Here is a 20,077-nt window from a genome sequence, read left to right as displayed (position 1 = left end):
AACTGGACATTGTAAACTAGCTGTGTTTTGAGCACTACATAAAAACACATGATTAAAATCTGCTTGTGGAATTCCTGTCGTAGTGCAGCGGAAACGAATCCGACTAGGAACCGTAAGGTTGGGGGTTTGATCCTTGGCCTTGCTCAGTGGGTTAAGGATGTGGCGTTGCTGTGGCTGTGGAGTAGGTCGGCAGCTGTAGCTCCCATTAGACCCCCAGCCTGGGAACCTCCATATGCCGCAGGTACAGCCCTAAAAAGTCAAAAGACAAAAAACAAAACCAAAAACAAAAACCCCAGAAAACAAAACTGCTTGTAATATTGTAAGAGACCATTAGCAATCCTGCTCTGCCATTGGCCAGCATTGCACAGGCCCCTCCCCTTCCTCTGCAGAAAAGGAGCCCGAATTTGGACTGAGGGAAGATGGTTTTTTGAGAACTAGTCTGCCATCTTCTCAGGCCACTAGCTTTCCAGTTAGAGTCGTTTTTCCTTGCCCCAACAGCTATGGTCTAGATCTATTGGCCTATTGTGGTGAGCAGTGATCTTGAACTCACAGCATCAATTTCTCCTTTTTTTTTTTTTTTTTTTTTTTTTGTTGGTCTTTTAGGGCCACACAGCTGGCATATGGAGGTTCCCAGGCTAGACGTCGAATCGGAGCTGTAGCCGCTGGCCTATACCACAGCCACAGCAACGTGGGATCTGAGCTGCATTTGCGACCTACCCCACAGCTCATGGCCACGCCAGATCCTTAACCCACTGAGCGAGGCCAGGGATCCAACCCGAGTCCTCCTGGATGCTAGTCAGGTTCTTTAGCCACTGAGCCACGACAGGAACTTCAATTTCTCTTTTTGTCTAGATTTATTTATTTAAAAATTTTTTTCAATTTATTTAAACTGAAAAAAAAAATCCCCAAAAAGTTCACCGATTTGTCAGTCAGACCTACGACAAAGAGAGAGAGAAATAATAAAACAACAGCAGTAATGGCAATAATAATAACACATGTGGCCAAAATTCACTGAAGGCTCACTATGTGCCAAGCACTATTTACAGCACGTTACTCCCACCATCTTATGGCATCCAGGCCCCTACTCTTTGAGGTGGGTGTTAGATTACTATTATCCCTGTTTTACAGATGGGACCCAGAGCTCTCAAAGGGGTCACCCAAAGTCCCACAAGCTGGCAGGTGGCAGAGCTGGGATAAGCCTAAGGAACCTGGCTTCAGGGTCCGTGGCCTTAGCTGCAAACCCTGGGGCTCTCTCCGGGCCCTTGGTGGTAGAGGTGTGTGGGACGTCCTCCAGCTCCTAGCCCTCTTTTCTGAAGATTGACCCTCCCCACCAGGAGAGTCAGGATGGCCATGCTTGTCTTCATGACCTCATCTCCAAAGCCACAGCTGATTGGACAAGGTTGGTTCCTTCTGATGACGTCAGCATCGGCCAAGATGGCAGGGAGGACAGGAAGTGACCCCTCCTGCCGCTCATAGAGGCGGGGACACCGGGGGCTCGGGTGGAAGATTTTCGCACCAGCATGATTACTCAGCTTTTCCCTCTAAGAATATGACTTTGGAGTTAGATCTGAGTTTGATTCAGGGCATGTCAGCTGCATGTCCTTGGGCAAGTTGATGGATATCTTTTGAGATTTAGTTCTAATCATTCAGAAAGTGAGGACAAGAACCATACTGGGTTGAGAATTTTTGGGACTGGACCGAGATCCCAGGAAATTGGAACCACAGTGAAGAGGATGCTGTGGGGGGTTCAGGGGCCACGGTATCCCGAGTGCCTGGCACACAGTGGGCATTCGACAGTGCTGTGTGGAAGGGATGATTGTAGTGCTGACCACACCCCAGGCTGGGCTTTAAAGGCCTTAGAGATACTAGCTTGCTGAATCCAAACAACAGCCCTGGGAGGCAGGGGCTATTATTATGACCCCCATTTTGCAGATGTGCAAACTGAGGCACAGAGAGGGGAGAAGTGACTTGGCCATGGCCTCACTGCCAGTAAGTGACAGAGCTGGAAGGAAAAAAAAAAACCCAAACCCTCTCATGTTCCCCTGAGCCGCTTTGGGAACTGACCAGTCCGATGGGCCCATCGGGAGTCAGTGTCATCCTCTCTGAAATGAGCTTAAAGCTCCTTGGGACGGGCTGTTGGCTTGGCTTCCGTCTTGCCGCAGAGCGAGTTCTGGGCCTTGGGGCTGCTGAGTGGATGGGAGTGAGGGAAGGCAGGTACCTTTTGTCGTGGATTAAGGTGTAGACCGAGAGTACGACCAGTGACATGATCACCACTAATGTGACCACGATGAGGGCAATGGCAGATCCTCCTGACAGGGAGAAAGTGGGGTTCGGCTTGATGGGCACAGGGTCTGTGGGCTCCACGTTGGCTTCTGGGGACCGAGAAGGGGGGAGTTTGGAGAAGACACCCTCCCTCCATGCCCCCCACTCCTGCCACTCCCCCTGCCCCTCTGCCTCCTCTGGGTCTCTACCCCAGCCTCCTCTCTGGTCTCTGGTCCCAGTCTCTCCCCTCCCATCTCCCCACCACGCAGAAGCTGGAGGGGTCTTTGAAAAGTTCACGCTTCTCCCTGTTCCTCCCCTACTCAGAACCTTGCCATGGTTCCCCCAGGACCTCACCTTGGCCTTTGAGGCCCTGCCACCTGGCCAGCCCCATTTCTTTCCACCTGCCACCTTTATAGCCAAGCCTCATTGGATTCTACTCCATTTTCTAAGCTCACCCCCCTCCCACTTCCAGGCCTTTATCTGTGCCCCTGGAATGCCATTTATGCCATTTTCTCCCCCTTGGCCTGGACAGTTCCTATGTATCCCAGTACCAGCTCAGATGTCCCCTCTTCCAGGAAGCCCTACCCGATCCCCTTGCTGGGTCAGGCATGCCCTTAGTACCCACCACCCTCTGAGCTCTCCCACCCTCGCCGTGCCCACTCTGGTCATTACTGTTTGTGGGCTGTCCCCTACTGGACTGGGAGTCCCATGAAGGCAGGCCAGGGCTGTCTCTATCCCCGGATATCCTCAGCACTGCCCAGCACGAGCCAGTCACATAGCAGGTGCTCAGTAACTGTGGGTGGATGATTCCTAAACAGTGGAGGAATGAGGAAGGGGGGTCTCGGAAGTACTTCATTCTCAATGACCATATCAAGGTCACCAGATGTTCCAAGATTTCAATTTTTTTTTTCTCCCAGTCAGTCCCTTTAAAAACAAATCCTGAAGCTCCCACTGAACCCTGGCCAGGAAGAGGAGGTGGCCCTGGGCAGTGTAGCCAAGCCAGTGTTCCATCATGCTCGCCCTTTTTGTGCACTGGACCTTGCTCGTGTGTCCCTGCTGCCTAGATATCTACCCCCACTGGCAGCCAGCCCTCTGCGCCCGTCCAGCTCATTCCACTCCACTCATCCTCCATGAACCAAAACACAAAACAATAGGCTGCTATTTAAAGCACTTGACAGGCATTCTGCTCATCTATATGTACTATTTCAGCTCCAAACTTGCAGGGGTCTGCAAATCAGACCTTTATACACAGGAGGAAACTGAGACTCAGAGAAGGGACATCATTTGTACCAAGTCACCCAGCCAAGAAGCCACAGGGGTAGAAATGCAATCCCACTTTGGCTCCCAAATGACTTTTCTCATCCCAATGACTGGCTATTCTTGTTATTGCTGCCTGATCCTCCAGACACGCTTTTGTGTACAGTAACAGGCACAAGATTAAGAATAATTGGAAAATGCTGATCATAGCAACAATACTGGTTCATGTTCTTTGAGCCCTCACTAGTGTTCAGGAGTGCTGGGTGCTCTCCTTTTAAACTGTTCACCTGCTTATTGCACTGACTGCACACAACTACACTTTGGGTTGGGTGCTCATGTTCTCCCAGTTTTACAGATGAGGAGATGGAGGCACAGAGAAGTCAAGGCAGTGGTCCAAAGCCACACAGCCAGGAAGTAGTGGTGCCAGAATTCAAATTCCAATTCCCAGTTGGAATTTGTGCTTATATTATCACTTTCATTTTTTTCTCTGGCATGTCCTGAGCACTCAGAGAGGTAAAGGGGCTTCCCAGGTTCACACAGCCGGCAAATGATTGGAGCCAAGACCCAGGCAGCAGGCTCCAGATCCTCCCCTGAGCTTTCATTGGAGTTTGTGTCTTTGGGCTCCAGCCTCTCATCTGTAAAATGGGTTAATAATCCCAACTCTACCAGGAGGATGAAAGAATGGGATGCCTGGAGTTCCTTCATGGAATCTGACCAGTATCCATGAGGGCGAAGGTTCGATCCCTGGCCTCGCTCTGTGGGTTAAGGATCCCATGTAACTGTGAGCTGTGGTGTAGGTCGCAGACACAGATCTGGCCTTGCTGTGGCTATGGTGTAGGCAGGTGGCTACAGCTCCACTTTGACCCCTAGCCTCGGAACCTCCATATGCTGTGGGTGCAGCCCTAGAAAAAAAAAAAAGACTGGGATGCTGTCTTGGCTATAAAGGGTCTCAGAGAGAACTGCTTACAACAGATGGCTCAATGGAATCAGAAAGCTGTCCACTGAGGAGCAAGGGGGCAGGGGTCGGGGGTGAGGATGGGGAAACTCACGTGGCAGCATGACCGTCACAGGCTGGGAGAAATACACCTCCTCACTATTCTCTGCCAAGCATACATAGGTGCCCAGATCCTTCAAGGACAACCTTTGGATAATCATTTTCTTCCCGGTCCCACAAAGCGAGCCGTTGAGGGTCCATCGTAGCACAGGTTCAGGGTCGATGGAAGCCACCCACTGCAGGATCACCGAGTAGTTGAGTTCGCTCTGGATGATACCCTGACTGTTCCCCGGGAATGTCATCAGCGGCACCCCACTGGAGCTGGCTGTGCAAACAGGGAGCAAGGTCACGTGGGTGGAGACGGCTCAGGGAGACTGAGCCCTTCTTCTGTTCATCCCGGAGGCATCCACTCATTCGTTCGATCATTCATTCACAAACAAGTGTGTTTGCAGTGCCTGGTCTGTGCCCGGTGTGGCTGCAGGCACAGGATGTAGGAGAGCTCTTGATGTCCCCACCCTCAGCTCCTCCAATGGCCAGCACTGCAGCTGTTGCTCAGGGTGTCTGCTGGCTGCCAGAACCCACTCTGCCAGAGCTCTAGGGAGTGGGAGACTTCCACATTGGCTGACATTGACTGGTTTATAAATACCCCAGCTCCCCGCCTGCAGCTGGACCAGGGTGAAGGTCAAGGAGCTGGGAGAAGGGGTTGGATTCTGGATTTTTTTTTTTTTGGTAGGGCCACACCCGCTTTTTTGGGGGGGGGGTTGAATTGGAGCTGCAGCTGCCAGCCTATGTCACAGCCATAGCATCGCCAGATCTGAGCCACATCCGTGACCTACACCACAGCTCACAGCAACGCTGGATCCTTAACCCCCTAAGCAAGGCCAGGGATTGAATCTGAGTCCTCATGGATCCTCATGGGGTTTGCTACTGCTGAGCCAAGATGGGAACTTCTACATTCTGTATTATTTTGAAGGCAGAGCCCATGAGATTTACTGACGGATTGGGTGTGGGTGGGAGAGAGGGGTCGAGGAGGACTCCAAGGCTTAGCGCCTGAGCCACTGGCTGCTGGGAAGGCTCGTTGCAGACTGCACACACGAGCCTCACCACAGCTCTCTTTTCATGTGTGTTCTTGTTTTGTTTTGTTTTGTTTTCAGGTGAAAGACTCAGGTCTGAGGCTTCTTAGGGCCAGGCCTCATGGTCAGAGAGAGACACAGCTGGGATTTGAATTTGACATTGCGGTGAGTGCTGGAGACTTCTGTGTGGAATCGATTTCCAATTTCAGTGCAATATGATAAGTGAAAAAAATGTAAGTCCAATCAGAGCACTTATGGAAGGCTCCCTAGAGGAGGTGGTGCCTGAGCTGAACCTTGCAGGAGGAGAAGAAGCCCACCAGGTGTGAAAACAAGAATCAATGTAACAGCCACCTAGACTGGACTCTTACTATGAGCCAAGCACCGTTCTAAACACAGGTTATCTCATGGCTTGTTATGTGGCCAGTGAGACCCATGCTTGGGTGAAATCATTTAGGAGGTTGTAATTAGCATTTAAAACATGAAATGATGGAGTTCCCTGGTGGCTCAGCAGGTTAAGGATCCAGCATTGTCACTGTAGAGGCTTTGGTTACTGTTTGATCCCTGGCCTGGGAACTTCCACAAGCCTCAGGCACTGCCCCCCCCCAAAAAAAAAACCCCACATGAAATGAAATATAATAGAAAATATCATTACTCATAGCAATAATCGTTAATGTGTGACACTTGTCTTTCAGTGACATGTGGTGTGTGGATATATGGGATACTGGGTCATGATATGAAATGTATTTCTCAGTGTGGGTCATGATTAAAAACGCTCAAGGGGGAATTCCCATCATGGTGTAGTGGAAACAAATCCGATTAGGAACCATGAAGTTGTGAGTTCAATCCCTGGCCTCGCTCAGGGGGTTAAGGATCCAGCGTTGCCATGAGCTGTGGGGTGGTTCGCAAACACAGCTTGGATCTGGCGTTGCTGTAGCTGTGGCATAGGCTGGCAGCTGTCGCTCCAATTCAGCCCCTAGCTTGGGAACCTCCATAGGCCGAGGGTGCGACCCTAAAAAGCAAACAAATAAATAAGTAAAAAAGCTCAAAGAGTTCCTGTTGTGGCTCAGGGGGTTAAGAACCCAACTAGTATCCATGAGGATGATGTGGGTTCTATCCCTAGCCTCCTTCAGTGGGTTAATGATCCCGTGTTGTCATGAGCTGTGATGTAGGTCGCAGATTTGGCTTGGATCCTGTGTTGCTGTGGCTGTGGTGTAGGCTGGTACCTGCAGCTCTGACTCAACCCTAGCCTGGGAACGTCCATATGCCACAGGTGCAGCCCTAAAAAAGAAAAAAGAAAAAAAAAAAAAAGCTTGAAAGCCATTGGATTTACTCATTTAATCCTCACAACAACCCTATGAGGTAGATTTTTTTTTTTTTTTATTGCTACTCTCCTTTTAATGAGAAAAAGATTCAAAGACGTCAAGTCCCTTGAAACCCTCATGGCTACACTGGCTTACTGTGTGCTAGGTACTGTTCCGGGCGTTTGACGTGGATGAACTCACTTGTTTCTCACAACACTCCTGTGATGGAGGAGGGTTGGCTGTGACTCCACTGCACAGATGAGGATGCTGAGGCCACTTGGCAAATTAAGTAGAGGAGCAGGGATTTGAATGCAGGTGGTTCTGGTTTCAGAGTTTGCAGAAGCGCTAAGCCGAGCATGGCACAGGCAAAGGTCGAGGTAGGATTTTAGAAGAAAAACTGGCCTTCAGATCACAGACGCACAGACTAATGGACATTAGCAACCCTTTCATCTTCTGGTGGAGGTAAAAAATCCTCTGTGTGGAAGGAAGCTGGGCTCGGAGCCTCCTCGCTCAATCTTTGCTTGTACCATAGAGATGGTGCCGGGCTAGAGAGGCACCGTGAGCTCCAGGATCATAGAGAGTGGTGTGGAATCCTAGCTTGGCCCTTTGCTTCTACCAGACCACAGGTTGTTGATGTCACCTCTCCAAGCCTCAGTTTTCCCACTCGTGCAAGGGAGTGGGTGCTTAGAGCATCTTCTTTCTCTGGTTGTTGTGAAATCCCCCAGTGTTTGGTCCATAGCGAGGGGTCAGTCAATTGGAACCACTCGCTCATGCTTACCGGGGTTTACTCTGGCTGGGCTCTTTCCCCAATGCTTCACCTGCAAAATCCTGGTCAGCCTTCAGGTCCCTGCTCAGCTATCCCTGCCTCTGGGAATCTCCCGCCATCTTTTCTCCACTTCTTCCTTTAGTCACAGAATCCCACATTTTAGCTAGGTGTGTGGTTGCCCAGGATAATGACTACATTTTCAGCATCTCAGAGCTAAGTAGGACCATGTGACTAGTTCCCAGCCAATAGGATGTGAGCCCCCTCTGTGTTGGACCTTAAAAGGAAGGCACCTTCACTCCTCTTCCCTTTCTTGTTATGTTGGTTGGAATGCAGATATGATGGGAACTGTCTTGGGTCTCACAGGTGGGACAGAACCTAGTGATGGCAGAAGAATTAGAAGGAGCCTAGGTCTGGCCACCATGAAGCCACTGTATCATCCCTGAACTGTTTATGCCAGACTACTCGTGAGTGTGTGTGTGTGTGTGTGTGTGTGTGTGTGTGTGTGTGTGGAGAGGAGAGAGAGAGAGAGAGAGAGAGAGAGAGGCAGACAGACAGGGGTAGAGAGAGAAAGATAGATCTTGTTTAAGACTGTTATTTTGGGTCTTTATTAGAGCAGCTGACTGTGAGTCCTAACTGATGATATGGTCTCTGCTATGGACTGAATATGTCTCTCCCTCATCTTCCCCCAAATTCATATGTTGAAGCGCTAACCCCCAGTCTCTCAGAAAGTGCCTATAGTTGGTGAATGGGCTTTGAAAGAGGTGATTAAGCTAACAGGGGGCCATGAGGTTGGGTTCTCATGCCTTCTGACCAGTGTCTTCTTCTGAAGAGATTTGGACACACAGGGAGACATGGGGTGGGGGGGCACACACAGGAGGAAGGCCATTCGAGGGCACAGTGAGAAGGCAGCCATCTGCAGTTAAGGAGAGAGGCCTCAGAGGAAACCACACCTGCTGACACCTTGATCTGGGACTTCCAGCCTCCAGAACTGTGAGAAAGAAATTTCTGTTCTTTAAGCCACCCAGTCTATGGTATTTTGTTCTGGAAGCCCTAGAAGACAAATACCTCTCAAAACTACCTTCTAGGGAGGATGGGTCTGGTTAACCTCAGGGCTTTGTTTTTCTGGCTCAGATGTGCAAGTGCAAGTCCAGAGCTGCACAGCTCATAAGGACAGAGGTGAGTTTGAAGGCTGCCACCAGAGCCCCCTGCCCTTCCTCACATGATAATGAACACATATTTAATGCATCTCTCTTGGCAAGTGTGAGAGATGACAAAAACATCCATGACACTTTGCAACTCCTCTCATCAAGAGCCAGAGCCTGGGAGTTCCTGTCATGGCTCAGTGGGTTAAGAACCTGATATAGTGTCTGTGAGAATGTGGGTTTGATCCCTGGCCTCCCTCAGTAGGTTAAGGATCCAGCCCTGCCACCAGCTGCAGTGTTGGTCACAGATGTGGCTGTGGTGCAGGCCGACCCCTAGCTGGGGAACTTCCATATGCCTCAGGTGTGGCCTTAAAAGACAGAGGGGGAGGGGCAGAGCCTTTATCTCTCCCCTCAGAGCAAGGCTGGTCATGTGATTCACTTTGGCCAAGAAAATATGGCAGAAGGGCTGGCACGCCAGTTCTGAGCCTGGGCTTCAAGGGGCCTTGCAGCTTCTGCTTTTGTTTCTCTTCCATTGCTGAGTAAATGAACTCAGACTATCCTGCTAGAGGGTGAGAGGGTTTATGACCCAATGACCCTCATTGCCCCAGCTGCCAGCCCGGCAACTGCCACATATGGGAAGGAGGCCATCCTGGACCTGGGCACTCATTCCCCAGCTGACCACAGACGTATGAGTGAGCCTGGCTAAAATCAGCTAACTGTGAAGCAGAATTCCAAGTAAAAGAAATGATGGCTATTTTAAGATCTGGGGTGGTTTGCCAGGGAGTGATGGGTGATGAGCATAGAATGAGTCCTGTGGGCCCTGTTGACTGGGAATTCGGCCCCTCCCGCCGTGGGGCCCCACTCACCCTTGACATGTATCTGTTCCGTCGCACTCCTGCGTCCCCTGCTGGTCTCCAGCACCACAGTGTAGCTGCCTGCGTCTTGAGTTGTCACGTTTCTGATGATCAGGCTGCCTTGGGGGTCCAGCGTCTCCCGGCCAGTGTGGCCGGGCCCTGGGAAGCCCTTAGGGGAGAAGATCATGGCTTCTGGCCGGGCCTCGTGCCCTCGGAACCAAGAGGTGGAAAGAACATCCCCGAGGCTTCTGGGGACAGGCAGGTGGGCATCAGCTCCTTCAGTCAAGGGGTCCAGAGACGCAGAGGAGGGCAGCTCTGAGGAGGCAGGGCCGGTACAGAATGCCAGCAGGCTGCCTTGGGAGGGGTGAGAGGGAGAGGGGAGAACAGGGGAGCAATGAGACCGAAGGCTGCCCAGCAAGTAACTCTTCCTGAACTGGTGAGAATGAGTCATCCACAGCTGATGATGACAACAGTAATGATAATAATAATAACGTAATAACAATAATAGTAGAAATTCAAAGGAACTTTCCTTGAGCACCTCCTAAACCCGGACACTGCCTAAGTGTTGAACACGTATTATCTTTTTTTTCTTTTTTTTTCCTTTTTTGCTCTTTAGGGCCCGCCTGTGGCACATGGAATTTTCCAGGCTAGGGGTCAAATTGGAGCTACCACTGCTGGCCTATGTCACAGCCGCAGCAATGCCGGATCTGCGACCTCCACCACAGCTCATAGCAACATTGGATCCGCAACCCACTGAGCAGGACCAGGGATTGAACCCGCATCCTCATGGATGCTTGTCAGATTTGTTTCTGCTGCACCACATCGGGAACGCCCTGAACACATGTTATCTTATTCCTACATCAGTCCCCCAGAGCACTTATGATCCTGGATGTCGTGTAGGTTCGCCCTCCACCTTTCTCTGCTCTGCTCTGCTTCCCGAAAGGCTGACTTCTCTGACCTGCAAGGCGGGGGAGCCCTGGCCTTTTGTTTCTGATTGGCTTCTGCCAGCGGGAGCTGTGGTGCAAGATCGGAGGTAGGACGGAGGGACCTTGAGGTCCCTGGTCCCACGGCTCCCTCCCTGCTCCATCCGCCCTGGTCCCTCTATTAAAGGTCCTATTGGGTGACCCTCTCCACACACCAGGCTTTTGGGATCTTGGAGTCTGCTCTTCTTTTTACAGCTTCTAGTTCAGTGGGGGTAATAGCTTCCTGCTGTTGCTAACTCCTGGGTGCTGCTTAATCCCATGTCAGTGTTCTCATTTCTCTGTCTCCACCTCTATCAATAGTCTCCATGTGAAACCCTTCTCCTCACTCCCTTTGAATAGACCATCTGCTTCTTGCCTCCACCCTGACCGATGCAGCTATTATAGCCCTACTAAAGATAAAGGGAGGGAGGTTCAGACACTTTAAGACATTCGTCCAGGATGTCATAGATGGTACACAGCAGAGCTGTGATCCTTGCCCAGACCATCAAAATTCTCAGCCACGAAACTGTACTGTCCAGAGTAATCCCTACCCCTGTGTCTTGCGCTTCCTCGAATTAATTTTCCATATTGCTTAGGGCACGGAGGCAAACCCTTGGAGTCTGGCTGCAGGCCCCACACGCATGCCCACCTCACTCTCATGCTTCTCACTGGACTGATCACTATGGCAGTAAGAACATCAACTCCAGTCCTAAAAGACTGAAAATTTTGACTTATTAATAAAAAGAAACTTTTGCAAAGTTAAAAAGTAACCTAACACCCACACAATCAAAAGGATAGTAACATACCAGGAAAGATTATTTGCAACTGCTATCACAGATGAAGAGGCCATTTCACTAATATATAAAGAGCTCCTAGGGAGTTCCCGTCGTGGCGCAGTGGTTAACAAATCCGACTAGGAACCATGAGGTTGCGGGTTCAGTCCCTGGCCTTGCTCAGTGGGTTAAGGATCCGGCGTTGCCGTGAGCTGTGGTGTAGGTTGCAGATGCGGCTTGGATCCTGAGTTGCTGTGGCTGTGGTGTAGGCTGGCGGCTGTAGCTCCGATTCAACCTCTAGCCTGGGAACCTCCATTTGCCACAGGAGCAGCCCTAGAAAAGGCAAAAAGACCAAAAAAAAGAAAAGAAAAAAAAGAAAGAAAGAGCTCCTAGATATCAATAAGAAAAATATCAGGAGTTATATTACTGCTGTGGGACAGCGGGTTAAAGATTGGGGACTGCAGTGGTTCTGGTTGCTGGGGAGGCGTGGGTTCAGTCCTTGGCCCAGTGCAGTGGGTTAAAGGACCCAGTGTTGCTGTGGCTGCAGTATAGGTTGCAGCTGTATCTTGGATTCAGTCCCTGGCCTGGGAACTTCACATGCCCAGGTGCAGACAAAAAAAAAAAAGAAAAAAAAATCAGCAACCTAAGAGGAAAATGTTCAAAAGATATGGGTAGGCGGCTCTTAGAAAAGAACATTCAGCAGTTCCCACTGTGACTCAGTGGTAATAAATCTGACTAATATCCATGAGGATGTGTGTTTGATCCGTGAGGATATGTGTTCGATCTATGGCCCTGCTCAGTGGGTTAAGAATCCCACGTTGCTGTGGCTGTGGTGTAGGCCAGCAGGTGCAGCTCCAATTCGACCCCTGCCCTGAGAATTTCCATATGCTGAGGGTGGAGCCCTAAAAAGCAAAAAAAAAAAAAAAAAAAAAAAAAAAAAAAAAAAAAAGAAAAAAAAAAGATTGAGAAAAGAAAATTCAAACGTCTCTTGACATAGGGAAGATATTCAATTGGACTCATAGTAAGAGAAATGCAAATTAAGACAAACCAGGATTATACTTTTCACCTGTCAGGTTGGCAAAGACCCAAACATTTGATGACGTGTGTCGGTGAGGCTGAGCACAAAGGGAAGCTCTCACACAGCAGCTGGCAGGACCCCATGTAGAGGGCATGTAGAGGGCAGCGTGGCAAAGTCTTTTTTTTTTTTTTTTTTTTTTTTTTTTAGTCATAGCTGGTCTGGCAAAGTCTCTCACACCAAAAAATCCCCACATCCTTTGACCCTATGAGTCATCATCAGGGAATGTGTTCTATAGATTCACCTTCCAATATGAAATGATGACTCAGGCACAGGGTTATCTGCCACGTATTGTTTGTGATGAAAAAGCCTAGAAATACCCAACTGCTTATCTACAAGGGACTGATTAAACTATGGTCTATTCACACAATGGGACAATACAGCCATACCAAAGGAGGCGGAAGAACTTGGGGTGAATAGTTAAGACACAAATGCAAGCTGGGAACCCCTTATATGGTGTGCTAGCTTTGGGGTGAAAATGGGAGAAAATAAATATGTATTTTCATTTCCTTGAAATGAAGACTGTCTGGAAGGATATATAAAATAGTGGTCATTGGGGAGTTCCCGTTGTGGCCCAGTGGTTAACGAATCCAACTAGGAACCACGAGGTTGTGGGTTCAATCCCTGGCCTTGCTCAGGGGGTTAAGGATCCCGCGTTGCCATGAGCTGTGGTGTAGGTTGCAGACGTGGCTCGGATCCGGCGTTGCTGTGGCTGTGGTGTAGGCCGGCGCCTGCAGCTCCGATTAGACCCCTAGCCTGGGAACCTCCATATGCCATGGGAAGCGGCCCTAGAAAAGGCAAAAAGACAAAAAAAAAAAAAAAAGATGGTCATCGGGGCACGTGGGGCGGGGAGGGAAGGGAAATTAGGAAGTGAGGGAAGGGAGGACAGAGGCTTTTATATTGTTGAGACTGGAGCATTGGAATTAATTATTCAAAAATTCAAAAATCAAGTAAAGTTTAAATAAATGAAATAAATATAAACTAGGTTCTTTTTTGTTTGTTTGTTTGTTTGTTTTTATGTCCGCACCTGTGGCATATGGAATTTCCCAGGCCAGGGAATGAATTCAAGCCACAGCTACAGCAATACCAGATCCTTTAACCCACAGCATGGGGCCAGGGATCGAACCCATGCCTCTGCACTGACCCGAGCTGCTGCAGTCGGATTCCTAACCCACAGCGCCACAGCAAGCACTCCCTAAAGAGGGTCTTAATTGTCTTGCATACAGTTCAGAATGCAGGCTGCAGAACTGGACTGCCAGCATGCACGGCCCAAAACATTAGCTCTGGCGACGTTTGGAAAGTGACTTAACCTTTCTGAGCCTCGGTTTCCTCATCTATAAAATGAGAATAATCACATCTATAATAATAATAATAATAATGTCTAGGGATGATTTTGCCCCTGCCCCAGGGGACATTGGAAATGTCTGGGAATCTTATTGATTGTCACGACTTAGGGGTGCTACTGACCTCTGGTGGGTAGAGAAGCCATGGATGCTGTTTAACATCCTGCTGTGCACGGGACAGCCCCCCAACAGCAAGGAGTCATCGAGTCCAAAATGTCAGCAGGGCTGATGTTCAGAAGCCCTGATGTAATGCTTATAAGGGGCTTAGACCAGTGAGCGCCAGATAAATGCTGGACATTGTAATTATCATCATTATTGTCATTCTTGCCCTCACACTTGCAAGGCCTGGCTGTACTGTAAATACGCCTTTAGGGTTAAAAAAAAAAAAAAAAGGCAGTATCATAAATGAATGAGAAGTAGTGGTCAGGAGTTCCCGTCGTGGCGCAGTGGTTAACGAATCCGACTAGGAACCACGAGGTTGCAGGTTCGGTCCCTGCCCTTGCTCAGTGGGTTAAGGATCCGGCGTTGCCGTGAGCTGTGGTGTAGGTTGCAGACGCGGCTCGGATCCCGCGTTGCTGTGGCTCTGGCGTAGGCCTGTGGCTACAGCTCCGATTCAACCCCTAGCCTGGGAACCTCCATATGCCGCGGGAGCGGCCCAAGAAATAGCAACAATAACAACAACAACAACAACAACAAAAAAAGACAAAAAAAAAAAAAAAAAAAGAAGTAGTGGTCAGAACAACGCCCAGAGCAGGTGGCGGCACCATCTGTGACAAATGTGCTATGGGAGGGTGTGTGTGTGTGTGTGTGGTCTCAGAAGGCAGCTTCTGGTGATCTGCTGACACCCGCATGCTGGCTTAATGATGAAGACTGCCAAACTCTCCCACCCATCATCCCAGCGACCCCCTCAACAACACTGAGGTTGGCGCTCCTCTATTTTGCAGGCAGGGAAACTGCAACACGGCAAGTGTGAGTCTCAGAGCCAAGGGCATAAGTGGAGAGTTGGGAGTTATCCCACCACAGGGGTTCCTTGGGGGTGCTCACGGTCCACCTCCCACCTCCACTGATTTTCCTCTTTGAGTTGGCAGCTGGTGTGACTTTTCTACTCTCCTGCTCATAAACTTTCCATGGCTCCCCTGTGCCCTCAGGACAGGGTGCAGACTCTTCCACCTGCCACTCCTGCTACGTCTTCATGCTTCTCTCACCACTCTTCCTTCAATCAGATTGAACTCTGTGCCATTGCTCTGGCCTCCAGGCCCTGTGCATGCTGTTCCCCTTACCTAGAATGCTGTTCCCTCCCCCCAGCTCTTTATATAGTTGTGATGCAAGTTTTGGCCTAGGCATCCCACCCGTGTGAAATCTTCCCTGACCCTCAGGTGTGCTTGGGAATAGATACTGCCGTGTTTGGGCAGGGACTTTAATTGACTAGCTGAGGTGATGGGAGCTTTTGCAAAAGTGACAGGAATAAAGCGTTATCCAAGTATCTGCCCAGGGTTTTGTGTTTCCATCTCGATGGAAAAGTTTCACCAGCTTCTGCTTTTATGAAACAAAAAGCGCAGGGATGCAGTTTGCATAGCTGATGTCCTATCTCTCTGAGGTCCTATTTGGATTTTGACAGCTTTGAAAGGTCCTCCCCCAGTCACCACCTCCCTAGCTTCAGACTGAACCCTCTCCTCTGGGTCTCCCTCCCCGCACCCCTTCCTGCCCCACCCACTCTGGGTCATCCCTGTCCGGAGATAAGTCTGTCTTTCCTCTGGACTGTGAGCTCCACAAAGGCAGGGCTGGGGCTGTCTTGGTCACTGCTGTGTCCCCAGCACCACCCAGCACAGGCTGGGCACAGAGCAGGCACCAGACGTGTTTGCTGAATAAGTGATCGAAGGGGAAGATTCCAGCTCACGGGGTGGGCATTTGGAGATCAGGTTCTGACTCTGACTCAGCCACAGGTGCCTGGTTATTCGGGGACTGTCCCTAAGGCATCTTAAGAGGAAAGCCTCACATCTTAGCCATCTTTACTCCAGCTGGCGTGAGATTGTAGTCTCATTTGTAGACTGTGAGGTCGCTGGACCTGGGTTCATAGCACTGACTCTGCCGCTTATTATTTCTGGGCTCTGAGCTTCGGTTTACCCACTCATCAAGGAGGGTGGTTGATAGTGACCATTTCACAGGAGCGCTTGAGGTTCAAAGAGATTGGGAATTTTCAGGGCTGAGGACAGTGCAACTTAGGATATATATATATTAGAATACATATATATAGGAGTTCCCATTATGGCTCAGTGGTAATAAACCCGACTACTATCCATGAGGATGTGGGTTCGATCCTTGGCTTTGCTCAGTGGGTTAAGGATCTGCGTTGCTGTGAGCTGTGGCATGGGTTGTGGACCCGGCTTGGATCCCATGTTACTGTGGCTGTGGTGTAGGCTGGCAGCCGTAGCTCTGACTTGACCCCTAACCTGGGCACTTCCACATGCCGAGGGTGCGGTCCTAAAAAGACAAAAAAAAAAAAACATATATACATAGAATACCTAAATATCTTATATGTAACATATGTAAGGTCTGTGTAACTTATATATAAGATCTACATAATACTATAATACCCTCTATATGGAATACCCATAAAACATATGAAATATATAAAGCATATATATGGAATTTCAGATCTGGAAACTTAGAGAAGATTCCAGGACTTGTACTCGACAGGAGCATGGCCATTTCATTTCGTCTCCAACCTTTCATCAGATTAGAAAAACGATTCAGTTTTTCCCCATTTGAGTCCAGGACACTCCCTGAATCACAGTGTGTGTATATATATGTGTGTGTGTGTACACATATGTGTGTGTGTATATATATATTTATAAATGGTAAGCCTGACTCTCCCATTGTCTTGAAATCTCCCCAGAGATTCCAGAGGCTGAGAACAAAATCACAGATGCCAAGACCCCCCATTCACAGCAGAGGTCTAGCCAATAGGTTACCCATCACTGGTTCTGCCAGCACCAGCTGCTCCCAACCCCGCCCCCCTCCAGCCTTGGGAAGGGAGACCATGTGTTCCTGGAGGGGAGAAGGTGGTGCAGGGTGACGCTTCCTGGGGGAGAGGTGAGAAAGAATCGGGGGGTCCTCCCCAGGGGTGTGGGTGGGGCTGGCTTCCACCCCTGCCAAGTGACGGTGGCTCTAAGGGAATCAGTTGGAGAGCTGGAGATGTGAGCAGGACCTATAAGACTCCAGGTGAGGGATGGAGAAGAGGCTGGTGTGGGCGGAGGAAGGGGGGGTGCTGGGTGGAAATGGCCCATCCCCCCAGCATTTGGTGGGACAACAAAGGCATCCAGGAATTTCCGCTGAGCCAGTGCAGATGCCTCTGAAGAGAGTCCGCTGGAGGCTGTCCCAGCAAAAACCCTCATGGGAGATGACTTGCTGGGTCGGTCCCCACGCAGAGAGCTAACATCATTCCTTAGTCACACAGAAGGTCACGTCCCCACCTTACAATGACAGCAGCCAAGTGGAAACTTTTCTGCCCCCTCCTGGCCTTCCCCCCTCTGCCCACGGCCTTGGGGCGCCACGGACCTCAGCTCTGGGTGGGAGCTAGAGCACAAAGAGAAGAATAGGAACGGGGCCCACCACGTCCCACCAGGGTCTCACTGCGCTCTGACCCAGTCCAGAGCTGGGGTGGGGGGAGGCGAGGCCTTAAACTGGGTGGAGATTGGGGTTTTGAAATGACACAGAACCAGACTTTTAAGATCCGGAAAAAGACATAATTTACTATCTGAGAGGTGGATGCATGTGGTCTCTGGAAAGTGTGGTGGTTTTGGTGGCTAGACCATCTGGGTTTAAAATCCTCTTCCTGCTACTTCCAAGCTGTGTGGCCGGGGGAAGACCCATAACCTCTCTGTGCCATGGTTTTTCCCTCTGTGGAACGGGAATCATATAGTCCTTGCCTCATGGGGTTAAGAATTAAATGTTACTGCAATGAAGCCCTTAGAACAGGCTGGCACATGCAAGGATTCAGTCACAATGATCTCTTTACAGTATGACCGTTATTACTATTGTTGTTGTTATTTAAAATTATTATTAGATGCGGCCACCTGGGGCGAGACAGGATGCTCTAGTGGAAAGGGGCTGGGGAGGGGTCCTGAATTCTGATTTTTGCCTTTGCCAGCCGCAGGCTTTTGAGTGAACGATCCCACTTCTCTCGGAGCCTCATTTTCCTCCTTTGTAAAAGGGGTTAACTGGACGGCCTTTTGGGGATTTCAAGAGCTCTCGTGCACACCGGGTGCCCGCGCTGCATGGGCTCTAAACCGACCCAAGTCAGAGCTCAGAGTTGGGGCGTTGTTGATTTGGAGAGTCACACGCGGGATGTCCCCTCCTAGTCCCCAACCTGTTGGGTGCAGCCCGTGTCTCTGACGTACCTGTGAGAAGCAGCGTCTTCCAGGCAGGGCTGTGGCCGTAGCCGGCGCCCAGAGGACACCGCATGCCGCGTTCTGTCCACCCTGTGCCGCGCAGGTGAGGTGGTGATGTCAGGAGTGAGGTCTCTCAGACCATACAGTGAAGAGACCTTGGCCCCGCCCCCGCCCTGGCCACGCCTCTCGTTCCCTGGCCACACCTCCACCACCCCCTGGCTTCTGGGTCCAACTGTGGGCTGGAAGGTCACCGCCCGATGTGTGATCTTCTCTAGCGCTGCCTTGGTGGCCGTGGTGGGTGGGGAGCGGGCTGGGCAGGGTCCTTGGAGAAGGGGCTCTGGGGTTTCGCTCTCCTCTCACTGCCTCCCCTCCCAGCCCCCTCCAGGCCGGGAGAATGATGACGATGGAGGGTGGGGCGGGATTGTCCTGCCCCTGCAACCCCACTGCAGAGGCGAGGACCGGCCAAAGGTCATCAGGTAGTGGGTGGCTGGGCTTCTCCTGGCCTCCTGGCTGTCTTTGCTCCAGATTCTGTGATCCTTGGCTCTGAGCTTCTGTAAAATCTAAGTGTTAGGAATACTGCCTGCCCCAGGGCCGGAGGGGCCCATGGACAGCAGGTGCCTGGCATATTTTAGGTGCTCCATAAATGGCCGAAGCTATTAACATAATGCTAATTAGTATTGGTATCCAGGATATTCTGGAGTCGTGTTCAGAAGCCCTTTCTCAGGGCTCTCCTCATACTGTATCCTGAGCTTTGGATTCTGGAAGGATAAGCCACCCACGCCCCTTTCTCTCATCCTTTTAACCTTTCAGGCCCTTTCTGTCCTTCTCAAGTTAATAATTGTATTGCCCAAATAATAGCTGGTGTTCACAGTTGCCTTTTTATAATTGTTGGTTTGATTGAATCCTCATAGCAACCGTGAGGGGTTAGTGTGATCAACCTCATTTCCCAGCGGTGCACAGAGGCTAAGGAATTCACCTAACGTCACAGCGATCCGTAATGGCTTTTGTCAGGTCTTCGGGTGAGACACTTCAGGGCCTTAGCACGTGTTACTCCTTTTCAGAGGTTTACGCAGATTATCTCATGGCTGCCTGCATCTCATTATCCAAGGCTCTGATCAAATATCAACCCTCCCCAAAAGCATTTCCTAACACCCACTGCAAATCCGGTCCCCACTGTCTCGCTAGCAGGACACACTGCTTTATTTTCTTTACCGTGTTTGCTGGATCTGAGATGATTTATTTCTCTGTCCACTTGTTTATCATCTGTCTCTTCTCTTCCGCATCCACCTCCCTAAGGAGAATGTCGGATCCAGGAGGACGGCGATTTTATCTGGCTCACAACGGTGTCCCCGGTGTCTCGAATAGTACCTGGCAGGTCATGGGCGCCCAAGAAGTTTCCTTTGGTGAATGCATGAAAGAATAAGTGAGTGAGGTTGGAATTTGAACTTCTATCTGATTCAGAAGTTCGAGCTGCTCTCTCCAAGAGACGTCTAGGTTCTTCCCCACCCTGGGGCAAAGTTTCCCCTGTGAGACTCTAAAAGTAGTCATTATCAAGTGAATTGGTTATGCCTTTTTTTTTTTTTTTTTCTTTCTGTCTTTTTAGGGTCACACCCGTGACGTATGGAGGCTCCCGGGCTAAGGATCAAATCAGAGCTACAATCCTGGCCTACACCACGGCCACAGCAATGTGGGATCTGAGCCGTGTCTGTGCCCTACACCACAGCTCATGGCCATGCCAGATCCTTAACCCACTGAGCAAGGCCAGGGACTGAACCCTCATCTTCATGGATACGAGTCGAGTTTGTTTACCACTGAGTCACGTCAGGAACTCTGACTTGGTTATGTCTTAATTAGTATTAGCCATACTGTTTCTTCATGATTTCT

The 20,077-nt window shown here is 50.1% G+C and overlaps 2 protein-coding genes across 3 annotated transcripts in view; one reads left to right on the top strand and one right to left on the bottom strand.

The window, feature by feature from the left end:
- Positions 1-20,077, top strand: part of LOC106509492 (carcinoembryonic antigen-related cell adhesion molecule 5-like) — a 119,081-nt gene that overhangs the window by 39,549 nt on the left and 59,455 nt on the right. The window contains exon 3 of the mRNA XM_021097550.1: positions 5,668-5,751. The gene's annotated coding sequence lies outside the window, so the exon portion shown is untranslated. The remainder of the gene's footprint in view (positions 1-5,667; positions 5,752-20,077) is intronic.
- On the bottom strand, positions 600-18,346 carry IGSF23 (immunoglobulin superfamily member 23). 2 transcript variants are annotated; one of them, XM_003127218.3, is made up of 5 exons: positions 18,203-18,346; positions 9,662-10,003; positions 4,569-4,838; positions 2,219-2,372; positions 836-935 (listed from the first exon to the last, which is right to left on the bottom strand). In XM_003127218.3, the coding sequence occupies exons 1-5, from the start codon at positions 18,264-18,266 to the stop codon at positions 926-928; spliced, it is 840 nt and encodes a 279-aa protein (XP_003127266.2). In that variant the 5' UTR covers positions 18,267-18,346; the 3' UTR covers positions 836-925. The 2 variants fall into 2 exon arrangements, with proteins under 2 accessions (XP_013850411.1, XP_003127266.2); XM_013994957.2 differs by lacking the exon at positions 2,219-2,372 and having other exon boundaries at positions 600-935.

Source organism: Sus scrofa, chromosome 6 (genome assembly GCF_000003025.6).
Source record: "Sus scrofa isolate TJ Tabasco breed Duroc chromosome 6, Sscrofa11.1, whole genome shotgun sequence".
NCBI lineage: Eukaryota > Metazoa > Chordata > Mammalia > Artiodactyla > Suidae > Sus > Sus scrofa.
Note: the sequence above shows the minus strand (reverse complement) of the source record. Positions and strands in the feature narration are given on the sequence as shown.